Source organism: Ictalurus furcatus, chromosome 4, assembly GCF_023375685.1.
Source record: "Ictalurus furcatus strain D&B chromosome 4, Billie_1.0, whole genome shotgun sequence".
NCBI classification, from domain to species: Eukaryota; Metazoa; Chordata; class Actinopteri; order Siluriformes; family Ictaluridae; genus Ictalurus; species Ictalurus furcatus.
In genome coordinates, this window is record NC_071258.1 from 9,190,640 (window position 1) to 9,210,234 (window position 19,595).

The following is a 19,595-nucleotide window of genomic DNA, read 5'->3' on the forward strand; positions in this document are numbered from 1 at the left end:
TCTCCGCATTTGCATACATAATCATCATACGTACATTATTAGTGTTTCATCTCTTTGGAAAAATCACATCTTTTAAGGATGTTTTGGAAAAGCATCTTGTTTACATTTGGTAGATTTTCCATGCACGTGAAATTGCACAGATTCTTGTTCCTTAATTGTTCAGGAATTTGTCAGAATAGGTGTTACATGCATGTATGTTCACTACCAAATAATATAGTGCCATTATTACACATCAGTTTAGATCAACGAAACCAGTCAAATAAACCAATTTCTATAGCTATGCTTATAGAGCTATTATCATTTTGATATTTATGTAAGTTTTATATTTCGTCTGTTATAGAAAGAAATGTTTCAAATTAAAAGAATTATCTGCCAAACAGAAGAAGACTTTTCAAGCAGTACAATTATTAAAAATGTCTTTTTTAATACCCGTTTATTTATTATTTATTGTAATCTTATAAGAGGAAATACTAGATAAATTTGACTACACTCAGAATATTTTCACTTGCTAAGATGTCATTTTTTTGCAGTGTGGTAGTGTCAAGTGCCAGTACAAAACAATACATAACTACTTTATACCACGTCGTATTTATAGCCATAAACTAATCATTAAATGTTACACGCTAAAAGATAACTATTTAAATCATGTTAGTTGCCTAACCGGGTCTTTGCGCGCAAGGAATTTATATAGCTGCACTAGGGGTGTGCGATATGTATTGTCTACGATAATATCTTAATTGTTGTTTTAACGATGTGCAAGCTAACATTATCGATAACATTATGTCACTCACTTTGGAAACACCGGTAAAAAAAAGTTGAGTGTCCGAGCATTCACTGTGTGATGTAGCCTAGTGGGATAGACTACTGTGGGTTCGCATTGAGAGTGCACGCCTTCACCGTGTGACGTAGGCTATTAGAATGCAGAGTGCAAGTTAAGCTAGCATAGCGTAGCTGCCTAAAAAGGAATGACCGAGGTTAAAAGTGAGTGAACAATCAGCGTGAGGAGACAAACTACAGACACCGCCAGTCTCGCAATCCACATCGCTAGATTTAATTGCACAAAGTTTGGCGGTTCAGCTTTGAAAAGACAGATGTTGCTTGAGAGACGGCAATCTGCAAACTACAGTACTGTGCAAAAGTCTTGAAAAGAAATGCTGTGGAGCAAAGATGCCTTCAAAGATAATGAAATGAAATGTTTCTCCACTTTAAAAAAAATACTATAAAGAGCAGTAAACAGTAATAAATGAAACAAAGGCAATACTTGGTGTGATGACCCTTAAAAATTTTTTTTTTTTTTTTTAAAGTAGTCTCAGGTACAGTTAGTGTAATTTTATAAGGAAATGAGCTGTAAGTTTTACTGAGCATCTTGCAGAACCAGCCACGTTTCTTCTGCAGACTTTGACTGTCGCAATTGCTTCTTATTTTTGCACCAAAACCCAGCAGCCTTCATTGTGTTTTTTTGTCTGAAAAGGGTCTCTTACCAGTGGTTTCTTTACTGACATACAAACATTTTTCTATAACATTTAATTTATGCTGGAAAACTGATGTTTGGAAATGTAAAATGTTTTTGTACTGACTCGATAATGTAGAAGTAAAAAGAAAATAAAAATCTATAACAAAGTTTGTACCTTAAAAAAAAAATATATATATATATATATATATATATATATATATATATATATATATTATATATATATAAGACTAAGACTTTTGCATATATATAAGACTTATATTATATATAAGACTAAGACTTTTGCCTAAGACTTTTGCACAGCGCAGTATGTCGGAAGTCGGTTAAAGACAGCTCAACAACTAATTTGTTTCACCATGTGCGAACTAAGCACCGCACGGAGTCAGCTGCATCGTTCCGCAAAAAAAGCGCCTTACGACAACTAACGCAACATATGACAAGAAATAATAAACGCCGTCACCAAATACATCGCAAAAGACATGGTGCCAATTCAAGCGGTCGAGAGAGATGGTTTCAAACAACTTTTGAATAACTTAGACCCAAGAGCAAGCTAGAGCAATATACGATGTTTACACGTTTTTGAAGGACGCAAAATATCGTCTACTTATCATTATTGACAAAATCCCAGAAAATATCGAAAGATCTGTTTTGGTCAATATCGCACACACCTAAGCTGGACCTTAGCTGAATTTTAGATGAATACCCCTGTATGTTTGCCGTGTAAGAGTGTGGCTTCCTGGTTGTATTATTGCAATTCTGTTGGCCTGTATTAGCTACCAGATTGCCACAGTGCATTCAGAATATTCAGACAAAAAAAAAATAAACATCGACTTCACCGGGGTGAATCAATCACTCGGTCCCTTTCACAATATCAGACCACCACATCACCTTACTGCTACTTGTAAGGAACCAAACTATGGTTCCCTTGGACAAAGAATGTCCCTATTTTTTTTTCTGAGTAAAAATGTGTGGAGTTGGTATGCGAGTGCCTAAGACACGGTTAACTCCTGAACCAAACACACAAGCAATTTTCAATCGGTATGTAAGATATAACAAGCCGTGCCCTAGTCTAGGTTACCCTGTAAGAGAATGCCAGATGATCCTGGGTGTCATCGTCATCACTGTCACTTTCATGGATCACCAGTTTGTGAACATTCTTCTGACGACACAAACATCAAGCCCAATTTGTTAACACCTTATAACCTGTCCACTGAAGTATGTCTCACAATCACTCCATCTCAGAACTGTGCAAATCTGTACAAATCCATGCATGAAACTGTGCTCCAACAGTGTTACTATGAAGCTGAATGATATTTGCTTTGGAAGCCTGTAACGGTCTCCATCCACACACTGCTCAACCACTCAACATGCAGCGTGTAGGCTGTACATTATCAAATGTGTGAGAAATATTAATAAACACCTGATTGGAAGATGAAAAATTGTGACGGGGTGCATTAGGGTTAAACAGCACAGCTTGTTAAGCGGTGTGAAAAAAAAATTGTGTGTGTTAATCTGGAATTCTTAATAATTAATGCTGTAAAAACCTTTAGTCAAAGACTCGTTAGGGATTCAAAAAGGAATTCCAACACGAGACAGTGAGAGAAAGGGTTAGGTGAAGGAATGCGGCAGAGAGCTGAGCGTCGTTCCGAGTACATGGTACATAGCGTCACCTGTGTGTGTGGAGAGAGCGATGGAGAGGAAGATGATGGAGGAGGAGGAGGATAGAGCAGAATGGTTTTCTTAGGGCAGCTCCGCAGGCCATCGCTGCTTCTGCTAGCCTTCGGAGAGACAGGAGAGGAGCGAAATGTGCCACGTCACTCTCGGATCTCACACTACTAACCATAAACATGTTCACATTTGAGCCAAAGTACACAGGTACCTAGCCTACAGTGTATAGGCACATTCGAAATATTTGGTTCTCTGGCTAGCGTTGTAAATGAGAACAGTGACCCAAGAATGACAGAATATACAAATACAAAAGGTACACACTGATGGTTAATGAAAATGAAAACTTTGTCAGGATCATTCTGAGGGGGGAAAAAAAAGAGGTTCCAGATCAAATCCAGTCAGTCAGGCTTCACACTGCAGGAATGGTTAAAACACACACACACACGCGTACACTAAACACAAATAATGAACAAATGATTCATACATGTGCTGGCAAAGTTTAATCTAAACCTCCACAATCTGAAAGTGACGTGTTTATATCACCTTTATATGTCTATTAACTGTCAAACTAGAAAAGGGGGGGCCCTACTAACTACAGCAAGCGGGAAGGCTTTATAATTCTATAAAGGTTATTACACTGAGGACATACAGTGCTATAGCTGTAAATCTGAGCTCAGTCTGGCCACAAAGGATTACAGGATATAATGTCACACTTTATTGCTTTTACTGAGCTTGAACGCAAACAGATACAGGGCTCCTCACAGAACCAATGACGATCTTTATTTTCTTGGGCTTTGTGAATAAACATGCAACATCAGTGTCCTTTATGGAGAACATGCTGCGTATTGTATCAAGGTAGTAAATTTTCCCAATTGTAAAACGGACAAATTCTTTAGCTTTCAGTCCAGAATGTTCCTTTTATAGGATCACTATTGAAAATATCAACCTTGATATTAAGTCCTATCAGCTCTGGCAGTCAGATGATGAACAAGTCAGTAATACACACTGAAATCGATCAAGGTTATATGAATAGGAAGGCAATATAACTAATAAATATGACACTTCGGGGGTGTGCTGTTATAAGAAAATAATCAACAACGGATCGGTGTGATGCAGAGGGTCAGTACCACTCCAAAGCTGTATTTTGCTATAACAGTATAACCCCAAAGTGTTTTATTCTTTTCCTACTTAACAACACTAACATTTTTTATTCATTAAAGTGCACCTATTATGGTTTTTAAACGTGCCTAATTTTATTTTAAAGGTCTCATACAATAGATTTACATGCATCCAAGGTAAAAAACACTTTAATGTGCTCGTAATTTAAATTGCAGCATTACCTTTTTTTCCCCCCAGCGTCATAAACGATTCGTTCAATGAGCCGTTCTAAAGGATTCATTCTAAACTCCGCCGTTCAGAGAGCATACTGTGCTCTAATTGGTCAGATGTCCCAGTCTGTTGTGATTGGTCCACCGCTGTCAGCATGTTTCAAAAAGGAAACGCCCACTACCATAACGAGTTTCAGCTCCGTCTGTTCGAGAGCAACCAATGAAGACCAGAGGCGGGGTTTTTGTTACAAACCTACATAGGTTAGTACAGGAAGTAAAGTCTGGAATTACTAACGACTCGTTTCAGCTGTTCAGAATCGGTTCCTTCTTTTGGGAGTCAATAACTCTGTTTGTCGTGCGCTTTGATTTTTGAAACTTTGCAGACTTTTTACATTCACAAACAGCTCTATAACACACTACATGAAAGGTAATATTTGAAAATCCATAATAGGTGCACTTTAAAAGACAACAAGTCATACTTTTCAATTTTAAGTTGACGATTGTAAAACAAGCCAGGTCCTGTTACGTTACAGCAGCTTGTCACGTCATTGAGAAACTTTACCTCAGCTTTAAAACAGCTTTACCTTTGCATACCTCAGTTACACAGCGTTAACCCGGGGGCTCCTTCCAAAAAACGTTAAACTTCTCGTTGCAGAAAACGAACGAATCCTTATAAACAGTTACGTCCTCCGTACAAGTCCCTGTGGTAGTTGTTGACTACACTACTGCAGACTGCACTACTGTCAGAGCCGCTGTTACAGTAAATGAATCATCAGCTTTTGACCAATCAGAACTGAGAATTTGACAGAAGCTGGAATTTATCGAGCTTTCAATTCGCTTCTAAGTTTTATTAAATACTGTGGATGACTTTAGAAGAAAAATCAAGGAGGACCAGGGAGGGTCTAAAACATCACTTTTGTAAACTTTCAACCATAATTTGGTCCATCCCTATCTTTAACTAGATTATAATATCTAGATTATTCTAGATCTATACATCTATCTCTCTCTCTCATATATATATATACATATATATATATTGTCGTGACGGACCGACAGCCGGCACACATAATAAGAAAGTCGCTCCTTCCCCAACTGCCGCACCGGCACGAAGCGGACAGCCTCGTGCCAAACACACCGTCAGCCAGAAGGACCGTCACAGTGGGGCGGGACCGTTGACACTACACCGGCCAGAGATTGGGGAGTCCGTCAGGGAAATTCCACCACTCAGGCGACGGCGGAGGTGGATAAAAGGACGCGCTTCCGGCCGCGCGGACAGAACGGCTAAGAGACGGACTCCGTGCGTGCTCTTCAGCGGCATATAGGCCTCCCCGACCCGGGACGCGAGATCCGCCGCCTGCTTCCCCCCCTCGCCCCCAAAGAAGACCTTCAGGCGTACTTCGAGGCCTTCGAGGGTATTGCCCGCCGGGAGGGGTGGGACCGTGACGACTGGCCTCGCGCCCTCGGCCCGCTGCTCACGGGAGAGGCACGGACGGCCTACTATGCCCTCGAACCGGAGGAGGTTGCCGACTATGCGGCAATGAAGGAGGGAGTCCTGGCATGGTGTGGGCGAACCCCCTACCAGGCAGCGACAGAATTCCATCGCTGGGCTTATCAACCGGGGGCCCGACCACGCGGACAGCTGAACACCCTCATTCGGATAACTAAAAGGTGGATCTACTGGTGGTGCCCAAACCCAAGACTCCAACCGTACTGCATCTGGCTCATACCCATCCCCTCGGCGGCCACCTGGGCCCACGAAACACCCTGGAGAAGCTGAGGGACCGCTTTGTGTGGCCCGGGATGGACGCGGAGGTCCGGGCCTTCTGCCAGCAATGCCCGCAGTGCCAGCGCACTGCCCCACGGAGGCCCCCACCGGCGCCCCTTATCCCTCTGCCCATTATCAGCTTCCCGTTCGAGCGAGTGGGCATGGACCTCGTGGGCCCCATTCCCAAGTCTGCCCGGCGCCATGAGTACATCTTGGTCATTGTTGACTACGCCACCCGGTACCCCAAGGCGGTGCCGCTGCGCAAAGCCACCTCCCAGAACATCGCCAGGGAGCTGGTACTCCTGTTCAGTCGGGTGGGGATTCCAAAGGACGTGCTGACCGACCAAGGTACGCCTTTTGTGTCTAAATTAATGGCCGATTTGTGTCGACTGTTACAGGTGAAGCACCTTAAGACGTCGGTCTACCACCCGCAAACCGACGGGCTAGTCGAGAGGTTCAACCAGACGCTCAAATGGATGCTGCGCCGGATGGTGGACGAGGAGGGGAGGAACTGGGACCTCCTCCTCCCCTACGTGCTCTTCGCCGTTCGAGAGTGCCCCCAGGCGTCCACGGGCTTAACCCCCTTTGAGCTCCTGTTCGGACGGCGCCCGCGGGGACTGTTGGACGTGGCTCACGAAGCCTGGGAAGAGCAACCGTCCCCCTTCCGCTCAGTCATCGAATATGTGCAGGAGATGCAAGCGAGGATCGACCGGGTAGCCCCAATAGTCCGGGAGCACATGCACGCCGCGCAGGAGGAGCAGCGAAGGGTATACAACCGCCCAGCGCAGCCCCGAGAATTCCAGCCGGGGGATCGGGTCCTCCTGTTAGTACCCAGCAGTGCCTGTAAGTTCCTGGCCTGGTGGCAAGGCCCGTATACAGTCCTCGAGCGCCGAGGCCCTGTCAACTACCGCCTGCAACAGCCTGGTATGCGTGCGGAGGAGAAGCTCTACCACATGAACCTGCTAAAGAAGTGGGTAGAACCGGCCCCGGTAGTGTCGGCGTACGCGGCCCGGGACACGGACCATGGCAAGCGTACCTTGGTCGGTTTGGGGGAGGACCTTACCCCCACCTAGAGACAGGAGCTCGCCGAGTTGGTAGACCAATTCTCTGATGTGTTTTCGGCCTCCCCAGGGATGACCCAGCTGGTCCACCATGAGATCAAAACTCCTCCCGGCGTAGTGGTGAGACAAAGGCCCTACCGCGTTCCAGAGGCCCGACGCAAAGCCATCGAGGAAGAAATTGGTCGAATGCTGCGGGATCACATCATAGAGGAGTCCAGCAGCCCCTGGTCCAGCCCCATCGTCGTCGTGCCGAAGCCGGACGGGAGCATGCGGCTTTGCAACGACTTCCGGAGGCTGAACCAGGTATCGGAGTTTGACAGTTACCCCCTCCCCCCGAGTGGACGACCTCGTCGAGAGACTGGGGAGGGCCCGGTTCATATCTACCTTGGACCTGACCAAGGGCTACTGGCAAGTTGCGCTAGCGCTGGACGCAAGACCCAAGACGGCCTTTAGCACTGCCACCGGCCACTGGCAGTACCGGGTTCTCCCCTTTGGGCTACACGGGGCACCCGCAACGTTCCAGAGGTTGATGGACATCCTCCTGCGGCCCCATCGTATGTTTGCAGCTGCCTACCTGGACGACGTAGTCATCCACTCCTCCACATGGGCCGACCACCTGTTTCATCTAGGGGAGGTCCTGAAGGCGCTCCGGGAGGCCGGCCTGACAGCCAACCCCAAGAAGTGCCACCTAAGGCTGACTGAGGCCCAGTACCTGGGATACCGCATTGGCCGAGGGATGCTGAAGCCACAGACAAAGAAAATCGAGGCCGTAAAGGACTACCCCTGACCAACATCGAAGAAACAGGTACATGCCTTCTTGGGGTTGGCGGGGTACTACCGGAGGTTCGTGCCTAACTTCTGTGCTGTAGCTTCCCCCCTCTCAGATCTCACGAAGAAGGGCCAGCCAGACCGGGTCAGGTGGTCGGCCGACGCAGAGAGGGCCTTCCAAGCCCTGAAAGGTGCCCTCACCAGCGCGCCGGTACTGCGCAACCCGGACTTTGCCCTCCCATTCACGGTGCACACTGATGTGTCCGAGACCGGGCTTGGCGCCGTCCTCTCGCAAACCTTCGACGGAGAAGAACACCCGGTCCTCTATATCAGCCCGAAGTTGTCCCCCGCTGAGAGGAAATATGCAGAGCCGTCGAGCGAGAGGCCCTGGCAATAAAGTGGGCCATCGAGGAGCTGCGGTACTACCTGGCTGGCCGGCACTTCGTCCTCGTAACGGACCACGCCCCCCTACAGTGGATGGCCAAGGCCAAAGACACAAACGCCCGGGTAACACGCTGGTTCCTCGCCTTACAGGATTTCTCGTTTCAGGTTCAGCACCGGGCGGGGGCCCAACATGGTAATGCAGATGGGCTCTCGCAACGAGATGCACTCTGGGCCCACCACCGGGCGGCAGTAGGCTCGGAGCTGAGGGGGGGGTACTGTCGCGACGGACCGACAGCCAGCGCACATAATAAGAAAGTCGCTCCTTCCCCAACTGCCGCACCGGCACGAAGCGGGCAGCCTCGTGTCAAACACACCGTCAGCCAGAAGGACCGTCACGGTGGGGCGGGACCGTTGACGCTACACCGGCCGGAGATTGGGGAGTCCGTCAGTGATTCCACCACTCAGGCGACGGCGGAGGAGGATAAAAGGACGTGCTTCCGGCCGCGTGGCGAGAACGGCTAAGAGACAGACTCCGTGCGTGCTCTTCAGCGGCATATAGGCACGCCAACATTAAGCACGCCAACATTAAGCACGACGGTATCCTCTCTCCAATCTCTAATCCCTTTCTCTCTCTCTCCTTCTCTCCCTGAAGGTGCGAGCGCGGACGAGACCGCCGGGTGGTGAGATCGCGTTCAACGGTGGATGACGGCACAGGAGACCCACGCGCACGTCTCGGGAACCCCGACACGCCCTCGAGAAGGTCACAATGCCAGCCACACCCCCACGAAACCCCTCGCACTCACACACCCTCACCTCCTCACGACAGACAACTCACACACGGACAAATAAAGCACCCATTTTGACTGCAACTTGTCTCTTGTGGGTCTGTGCTCCGCCCTCCCCCGGGCTAATTCCCCTACAATATATATCTTATATATAGAGACTTCTGTGTGTGTGTGTGTGTGTGTGTGTGTGTGTGTGTGTGTGTATACACACACACACACACACACACACACACACACACACACACACAAGAATAAGTATGAGGAATATAGCAGGGTATAGCAGGTTGCTGTTGCTAGAACACTTTCCTATGTCTCAGGCTGTACCTGTTCCCATGTCTTGTGCATTTCTGTCTGACATTTCAACATTTCCTTATTGCAGAAACTCATCTGTTCCTGCAACTGTGTTTGCCTCTGAGGGTTTGCAAATGTGTAAAGAGACAAATGTTTACAGCAAAAAAAAAAAAAAAAAAAAAAAAAAAAAAAAACACATTAAAATGTGCTCCTTAAATAGGATTCTCAATATACTGCGGAAAGCAAGGGTATTAGAGCGTCATCACAGGTCTGAAGTTGATAAGTAGCATTCAAGGTTTAGTTCAAGTTTAAGACATGGAACATAAAGGCAGAGCTTATGCATGCCCTTTACCTTTCTCCATGCAGGAAGTGGTGCCAAGGGCACTGGCTCTTTCAGAGTGATGGCTGGCAGGGAGGGGGATAGCACAAGCCCCAGATCAGGCATAGAGTCAATCTATGACCAAGTGGAGTGGAAAATGACAGGCAGCGTGACCAATTAGGGACCAGGAAACACCGGCCACAGCCAATAATGAGCCACCGCCACGATTCATGAAAAGAAGCAGAAAATAGAGAAAAACAAACAAAAGATGACAGAAGCAACACAGGCACAATGACTGAGAAAGAATATCTGGAGAAATGCTTTTGTTTTCCTCCAGATATTAGACATACCTGAAGAATGCCGTGCATTAATGAAAGAGAGAAAATAAATCACTGAATGTCTGCTCAGACATGCATGGAAGTCATGCACAGAAGAGTAAACTGAAAGAAATGAATCAAAATAAAAGATTCAAATGATTCTTTTCTTGTTAAAGAGGTGTACAAACCTGCATCGCCGGCAGACATCTGAGAAATCTATTAGTCTTGAATGATTCCAGGAAGCAAGCAGGCCACTAAATACACCGTTTCAAAATATAGCTTTACCTGATCTGTACCACACACTCTATGGGAGCAGCCAGTTCAAACTGTGCAGCTATTAATAGCATAATTTAATCAGTCATTATTTTTATTCAATTTTCTTAATACTACTATAATATAGGCAACTGTAACACTTAAAAAAAAAAAAGAGAGAAAAAAGACAAAAAAGACAAAAAAAAAGGCCAGTGCCTGTTTTTTGGTGTTGGTTTATGGCCAAGCCAAGAATTTTAATTTCAGAGCACCACTGTGGTGCTCGGCACAGTCCAGAAGATATTGGTGTCAACAAACAGCGGTGAGCTGAACAGCGTCACGACCCCCCACAGTGGTGCTAAGAACACAGAGGGCTCAGCCTGCTATAAACAGAATGCACTCCTCCAATAATGCCACACATGCCTGCTGGTTCCTCCATTACGGTGGATCAGTCACACACACACACACACACACACACACACACACACACACACACACACACACACAAAATCAGCTCACTAGCCACTCAAGTAGGTCATGTTCTTAGCCTTCTTCTTAGCCTACACATCTCACAAGTACCAGCAAGCAAGAACTGTTTACAATTGATTTATCCAAAGAAGCAATCAAGTTGTACTTTTTGTGTTTCCAAAATCTTAATTACGTAGTTCATTTACGTCTAGAACAAAACCTTTATTATTAATATGACATCCAATCCAATCCAATCTCACCAGCTAAAAAAATGGGTTACTCCTATATACATATAAACACCTCCTAATTCAAGAAGAATACAGGATCCAAATACAATGTAGAACCATCCAGCATAGCAATACCAATGACTGAAGTCTTCATTACGATCACACTTTTACAAAATCATTCTTTTACAAACCATCATCCAGACTCTGACCTACCTGTCTCTTGAGTCCAGTAGACTGTACCGGTGCATTCTCCTCAAACTTGGCTAGCAGCTGCGTGGCCATGGACTTCACCTTGTTGTTGTTAGCCGCGACAGTGGTGTCGACCCTACGCTCCGTTAGAGCCGCAGCTACCAAAGGTCGGTCGTCACGCAACGGCCGCTGAGGTTCCTCCTTAACCACAATCAACAACCGTTAGAAACTGAGCTACAACAATCAATTCATCTGCTTTATCATTAACGTCAGGTCAGAGGTATACACTTACATCTTCAGACTGGCCGGCCTGACTCGTCTTTCTCCTCTTCCCCAATCCGTCCAGCTCCTTCTCCTTCTTATCCTGCTAAAGAGTACAGCCATGATTAAGATTAAGGGCTTACAAAAGCCGCAGTTCTTTTAATATTACCATTGGTCTTCCTGACACAATGCAGTCCAGGAGTGCATTACCTTGGGGTTCCGTTTCCTCGAGATGTTGATGCTTTGACCCAGTTTGCTGAGGAAGGAGATGGGAGACTTGGTGCTGGCGATCAGTGCAGCCTTTTCCTCTGGACTCAGGTTGTGGTTTTCTAAAACATAAAGCAAAACCTTTCTAAAAGAGCTATTAAACCATTTAATTTACATTTTATTCCTCCCCAAGGGGCAATTGTTGATGGGAATATTGACTGTCAAGACAAACTACAATCTAAAGGTTGGGAATCAATGCTTTCACTATAAAATCCATTTTGCAGCATGACTGTAAAACCTGAAAACATTTGTAGGGAGCTCGAAATAATAAGAAAACATTTAGTTGTGTCCAGAAGGCTGTACTCTATTTCAAGGACTCTGTATTTCATCTAGAATGATGTATTAGTAAGGAATAAAACACGATGTTTATAGGTAATTCATCAACAGTAGGTTGGTGTGATAGTTAACACAGTAAAGTTGATTATATTCCCTCAACAGAACATCCTGATATTTTATTTTTGTCTTTTAAGACAGCAAAGACTAACATTTATATATATATATATATATATATATATATATATATATATATATATATATATATATATATATAAAAAATATGCCATACATTTTATCCATTTAAAGTCGCATTTAATGTTGTGGAACATTCGCAAAATAAGTCCATTTCCTATTATCACTTATAACCACTCATTTCATCATCTGCCTTTTTTTTCCCATTTTCTCTTTCTCTTGAAGTTAATAAGACAAAAAACTGCAGGTTGTCATTATTACTGAGAAACTGCAAACCCCTTTATTCAAAATACCTCCCTGTGTTGGAATATACATTAATCAAAGTCAGCTTTACCTTTTACTGTTACAACAAACTGACTCTGGAGACATATCTCCCTGCAGGTCTTGCCTGGTTTCCCACTGAAGCTAAGAAGGGTTGAGCCTGGCCCCATTGGCCCTTCTCTATCATGGCCCCCTAATAATCCCCATCTCTGAATTGGCTACATCACTCTCCTCTCCACTAATAGCTGGTGTGTGGTGAGTGTTCTGGTGCACTATGGATGCCGTCACATCATCCAGGTGAATGCTGTACACTAGTGGGGGTTGAGGAGATCCCCCGCTATGTCATTATGTAAAGCGCTTTGAGTGTCTAGAAAAGCGCTATATAAATGTAACACTAACTAACCAACTAAATAAAATCATCTCTCAGAACACTTCACCATATCATCATTGACGCACATTTTAATCAATTTATGTGGAGTTTTCGCCATAAATCAGTCCTTATACAGGATTTCACAGAGCTTTTTTGTGATTGTCGTGGCCAAAAATGCTTGATTTTGCTGCTGCATTTTTCAAACTTTGAAATGCAACTTGCAGAGTTTTTTGTGAAAATTTGAATTGGCGAAATTTTTAAATTGCACAAAATTGTTCTGCATGGTCTTTCACAGAGGTGTTTGTTGGTAAATGAGACCTTTTATTTGTACTAATGTTCGACGCACATAATTCGAAGAGGGCTTTGGCTGAATGTTGTGATGACGTCACATGACGTGTCTTGGCCCAAATCTGCGAAAATTCTGCTGTAATTTTGAAAAATCACAATCTCCTCCAAATATTACAGAGAGTTTGCTTGATTTTGTGTTCATTTCCGGGATCACAAAAATCGCTAAATGCTGGAGGGACTGATAAGCGTCCCTAGGTTAGCTACCTATAGTAAAAAAGAACATGCATGTATAAAACTATCAGCGCTACTGTTACAGAAAATAAATCGGCACCTTTTGATGGATCCAAATTGAGAATTCAACAACGCTATAGAATAAAAAAAAAAATGAATATCTGGATTGTTTTTTAACTGTCTACATTCAGTAAATGGGTTCAATAAAGGATACACACACACACACACATACATATCTCTAGAGAGAGAGAGAGAGAGCTGTAAAGAAGCAAACCGTTTTTAAAAGATCATGATGAATGAACATGTGCACACCACTACTCACCACCAGGGGGTACTGTGTCCTTGAACATCTCGTAGAACTGGCTAAGGTACATGACCATTGAGAGCTTGTCAGGCTCCACTACAACAGACATCTCCTTCCCAGTCATAATGGGCGAAATCCCAAACTCCTTCTCGGCAACGTCAAAAGCCAACTGGTTATTCTTCTCTACGTCCTTCTCGTCCAGCGAGTCAAAATCACTGTTGAGTTTAAACACAAACACAGTGAAGATTTGATCTGCAACATCTTCACATCTCAATCTGCTCCTGAACGCCTACAAGAGGGCTGTGTGATTCCGACGCTTTAATACGCATTACGCAGGTCGATATTAAACAAATATTTTAGGTACTGAAGGGACCCTGGAACCAATGTACATCAAAAGCACAAAGCTGGGTATTTAGTCTAATGGACAATCAGGAAAACGCTAATGTGTGTCTTAGAGATAATGGGTCAATCAGCTGAGAGACTAAAAGGGTGATTTGTTCATGGAAAGCTATTAGAAGCCACTCTACTTTCACGAATGGCCGAAATAGCACAGCTCAGAAGAAACACAGGAGATATCCTCGACTGTAATTTGGTTTATGATACAGTGCTCTAAACAACTACATCATATTTAACAGGATTTTACAATACATCAGACACATCACATACAAGCAGACCAGATCCACTTTTAAGAGATTTGCCTGTGAATAATTAGCTCATTGGAATTTAGGAACTTGTGTATATACGCTCTTAAACACAGAAAGGCGAACACAATAAAGTATGGTGTTCGCTAACTAAGACACAGGGGACACTAAGCATGGAAGCTAGCTAATGGCCGAGACTAATGTTACAGGTAAGTAGCATGCAAATGTTAAGTTGTTCATATAAACAGGGTAAAGGCACAGTAACCACGGAAACAAGTCAAAATTGTCGAGAATATCAGCATTTCCCTCAGATATGTTGGAAAATGTTTTTTATTTTATTTTATTTTAAAACCTCCTGACAAAAATTACACTGCAATTGCACTTAGCATTGTTTGCTAACTACTTTTCCATGGATTCCAGCATACTGGCAAATATAAACATTGAGTCAAAACAGAAGATTTTGACTTCCAAAGTTGACTTCAAAAGTAAATATTCTTATATTTATATAATCTTATTTTAAACATTGTGACCAATTCCTTCATTTCAGCATAGCATACAACTGGAGCGTATCTATGTTCCCAGGGTCCTACGTTCCCCAGATTTTTACATGGAACATAATGAAAAAATGGTGATTTAAAGTTGGACGTAGGCTTCAGCATAAGTGAGAGCTGGAGCATGTTCATACGTAAAATTTTGTTCCTTTTATGACCGTTTACTGTGATTTATAGACTACAGTGTTGCATTTCTTCAGTTTAGTGTATACATTTAACTACTGTTCGTGCATGGAGTTGAACTGTATGAACGTATGAATGAAGACTAACAGCTAGTTTTAGAGCAGCACATTTGAGGGTTCAGCATGTGCAACCTAATTCATTTTCCAAGTTTATACCCTTCATAAATTTCAAGTGTGGATGAAGGATGTATTTTAAACGAATGTGTGTTGTTATTTATTTAAATGTGTCTTTGGTGTTTAAAGTTAAAAGGTAATACAGTTAATAGGGCCCTGGGAAAATGAGTCCTGACTACATAAAACCTTTGGAAAAGTTTACTTAATGTGTGTTAACAGAATATTGAACTGGGGAAAATAGGACCCTGGGAACATAGGAATGACCCCCATACAACTATCACCTCGAGATTATACTTCCCGATAATTCCACATAATAGTCATATACAATTGTAATAATGTTTTTTTTAATGTTAAAATTGTGCTACTGTATAATATTAATGTACATACCATACTACAAAACAAACCTGTTCTCCACAACGTTGTGTGGTCTTTATTTATTTATTTATTTATTTGGAAGTCAAGCTGAACATATAAGCTGTTAAGAAATTTAATAGCTCATTAAAATGACTGTTTTTTAAAGGAACTTAAATATCTACTTTTAAACATGAGATGGGAAACATTCGGTACGTTTACATGGACAATAATCCAATATTAACCCGATTAAGACAATACTCTGATTAAACTAGCATGTAAACAGCCATCTTTGATTACCTTAAGCCAATTAAAGTCATACTCGAAGTAGACACAAATGGAATTAAGACATGTGGAGTACTCCTGTTTTAGTCACATTATCGACCTGCATTACAGACATGTATACAACTTAATCACACTAATAAGGTCGTGTGGGAGATTTCACTGCATTTTGCGACAGGACACATACACACACGGCAGTGCTCAACCGTTTGACGCAAACAAGTGAGCACGACTGCGTCCAAGACCGCGTACTTACCTACTATATAGCAGGAGATGTACATGTATTTCGGCTAGTATGTAGTAGGTAAGTACGCGGTTTCGGATGCAACCCATGGCTTCAAGCAGTCGTCTATTTGCACGTATAGCATGACAAATAATTAACTGCACTTGAAGCTTACGTTAAATTAAAACGCAGACCCGTAGTGGTCAGTGGTGTAATTGCAGGAGGTCCGTAGGAAAGTTTTAAAAATGTTTAAATATATTATATTTTTTATATATATATATATACATACACACACACACACACACACACACACACACACTCACACATATATACACACGCGCACACACACATATATATGTTTTTTGTTAAATTTATCAAAACGTATTCAAATGAAATGTTTTAAAATTAATCAATTTGGTTATTTGCAAATATCACGTTAGCTGAGCTGACGATCATTCATTGATAGATTTATTTTAAATTTATTTACAAGTGAAATGATAATTTGCAAAAACCTATGAGTGGTGGGCAAGTTCACATGTCACATTTATGGATAAAATACACAAAGGATAATTCAGAGAGACAAATTAAATGTCACACCAACAATAATATGTAAAAAAATAAAATCTTGAAATGTTTTGATTCAATTTTAATGTTAAATATTAATAAAATAAAGTAACATGTATAGAAATGACTGTTTAATATATAGCCTATAATTGTTGTGGAGTGAGGGGGTCCTTGTGGATTGTTCGAAATATGCTAGGGGTCCAGAGCTCACAAAAGGTTGAGAACCACTGGTCTAGTATATGAATTTTAGATAGGTAATATCGTCTCAAATGGAACATATTAGTTTTTTACTAACCTGAAAGTTTGCCCCCATGCGATTAATCGAAAAAAATAAATTATAGATTATGAAAATAATCGTTAGTTGCAGCCCTAGACAGCACTTTTGAAAATATCAACATTTCTCTAATACGTACTGGTAAGTTTCTAAGAACAATCTCTAGGACTGTTTGACTAAAATTACACTGTAATTACACTAAGCATTGTTTGCTAACTGCTTTTCCATTATGTCACTACTCAGTTTGACTAACAAAGTAGTGACTTTCAACAGTGAGCTTTTCATACAGAATCGTGTCTTAAATGTGGGGACCATGACCCCATTTTAGCATAGCATATGATACAGTAGATATCATACTACAAAACAAGTCTTGTCCCCACAAAGATCCGCCCCCCCTCACAGGAAACAGGGTTATTCTGGAGAACAGCGCACTCACATGAGGTCTGGCCTGTAGCGATGGATAAGGGCACACAAAGCCAAGCCACTCTTCCATGACATAGTGAGATCAGACACGATTACCCCTCTATAGCCATCCGTCTGCCTCTGACACCAGTTTAGCAGCTTGCTGGAACGCGCTACAGACTCTGGGGGGAAAAATTGTTAAAAAGTGCATCTCAATTAGCCATTGTTCTGGGAAAAGCTCTCCTCATCAAAAAGATCACCGTTAGTCATATAATAAGGTCAGTATCCATGGGAAGGAAAACAAATCAATGTATTATTTATTTACTTATGGAAAGGTATTTGGAAATCCTATAGGTGGGAGGATTTGAATTGTGCTTAGGAATGCCATTTTGGCGTTTTTTTTGTGAAATACATTCTGTTAGTTTATACAGACGTAGATGTATTCAAATCCAAATAAAGAAGCTGCAAAAAATCAGAGCGAAGACTATCCTGTTAACTCGGACACACACGACAATATCAATATAAAAACGGCACACCATTCCTCATGAGTTTGGGAGTCGAAGAGTTGACCACGTTCTCCATGTCGATGCGGATTTCCCTAGTCTCCCCAGTGTCTATGAGATGCCGTACCTTTACGTGATGGAGAATAGAATATGAGATTTCATTCTTCTTAATTTTGACAGAGATGTATGCCCCCCCACCCCACACACAGCTGTCTCACCTGATTGGGCCGGAGAAGGTGCAGACTGATGTTGGGGTAACGTGTTGTGGGATCCAACGTGTACTGACTGTAGTTCTTACTCACGTTCTCTGGAGTGGTTTGTGGGAGCAGACGATATATGCTCTCCCTAAGAGAGACAATTATGGTTACAATAGCACAGGACAAGGGGTCAATCCTATTAAACACAGACCATTAGTGACTCAGGATTTTACCCAGGAGATGTAATGAGATGTAATGAGGCAGATAGGGCGGGAAAAATGACTAGGGCAGTATGTGTTTTACAAGCTCATGATGCAGACATGCTTGAGGCATTAATTAGCATTGGTACTTTCACAGATTGCATTAAGTTTGCTATGGAGATCTTCTAAGGTAAACAACACATTAAATTACAGGTACTTTATAGAACACATTTTTAAATAGAATCACAACACAACCCACGAAACAGTAACAAAATTATAAAAGTTAATTCATTCATTACAAAAGACTTTTTACACTGCACATTTGGAAAGAACTGCAGAACTGGCCCAAACAGAATCTTGGGTTTTGGTTCTAGTTTATTTTCCATCTGAGAGACTAAAACAGGTACAATGACAATACTAAAAGTGACTACTACTGATGAAAAAAATATGGCACTGAATATTATTAATGCACTAAAAACCTCTGAAGTTAAATCCCATATGATCACAAAAAATTTAAGGATTTCTGTATACACCATGCTGGTACATTTAAGAGAGGTAAAATGATTGTTTTTAGCATATGCCAATGTTTATGGAGGAACATGTTGCATGGTGTCTTATGTGTAATCAGCAAAAAACAGTGCTGCAAGCCCCAAAACTATGTGGTTTTCGACTTGGGAAGTTACATCATTTCCAACCTCCGTGTGTTTGGGCTTCAAAGGAAAAAAACACGAACACCTCCATGGAAGTTTGTCTTCTGTTTGGTGTCCAAACACCAAAAGCTCCTGATCTAGCAAGAATCTAACCAGATGTATTTACCTTCTCAAAACCACAAACTGTTGGACCAGGGTTACAACTTTATCTAATGCATTTCAACGTTGATTGATCTAAAGCAAATAGTACTACTGAAATCTCTTTCAAATGTAGATGTGGTACTTTATTTGCCATGGTCATATGACGTCATACGCTGAATTCTGGGTTCAAGACCACCTTCTCAACTTTCGGAGAAGTTGAGAGGCGTTTTATTTGGATTTTCTTAGTCAAAGTTGGAAATGTGTCTGAGTTACGAGCTTTAGTTGATGCAGCATTAGTTCCTATTGATGGCAATCTTACACTGATATGAAGAATTAAATGACTGGAATCTTTGATGCTGAATCCTGGGCAATGGGTCCAAAGATCCACATTCCTGGTCCTAAAAGTTCTGGTACTTTGTGCAACACAAGTGCCAATGCAGTGAAATGAGTGCCTCACCTCTCAGCCAACACCTCAAGAGGAGTCGCGCCCTGTGCCCAGCTTCTCACCATCCATGCAGAGTCCATGGCTGCCAGAAAGCCTCGTGCAATGCCCGTCCCCATTGGCCAGAATGGCTGTGTA

At 42.7% G+C, this 19,595-nt stretch overlaps 1 protein-coding gene across 6 annotated transcripts in view; it reads right to left on the bottom strand.

Annotated features, from left to right (window-relative positions):
• mical3a (microtubule associated monooxygenase, calponin and LIM domain containing 3a) overlaps positions 1 to 19,595 on the bottom strand; it is an 89,015-nt gene that overhangs the window by 36,827 nt on the left and 32,593 nt on the right. For 3 of the 6 annotated variants that reach the window (XM_053622830.1, XM_053622829.1, XM_053622831.1), the window contains exons 9-19: positions 19,473 to 19,588; positions 18,046 to 18,172; positions 17,861 to 17,954; positions 17,359 to 17,506; positions 13,759 to 13,955; positions 11,762 to 11,880; positions 11,583 to 11,657; positions 11,315 to 11,491; positions 9,874 to 9,975; positions 3,142 to 3,249; positions 2,550 to 2,630 (exon numbers count right to left, since the gene is read on the bottom strand). In XM_053622830.1, coding sequence (XP_053478805.1) covers positions 2,550 to 2,630; positions 3,142 to 3,249; positions 9,874 to 9,975; positions 11,315 to 11,491; positions 11,583 to 11,657; positions 11,762 to 11,880; positions 13,759 to 13,955; positions 17,359 to 17,506; positions 17,861 to 17,954; positions 18,046 to 18,172; positions 19,473 to 19,588 — 1,344 coding nt within the window. The remainder of the gene's footprint in view (positions 1 to 2,549; positions 2,631 to 3,141; positions 3,250 to 9,873; positions 9,976 to 11,314; positions 11,492 to 11,582; positions 11,658 to 11,761; positions 11,881 to 13,758; positions 13,956 to 17,358; positions 17,507 to 17,860; positions 17,955 to 18,045; positions 18,173 to 19,472; positions 19,589 to 19,595) is intronic. The other 3 variants (XR_008385705.1, XR_008385706.1, XM_053622832.1) reach the window with 2 other exon arrangements.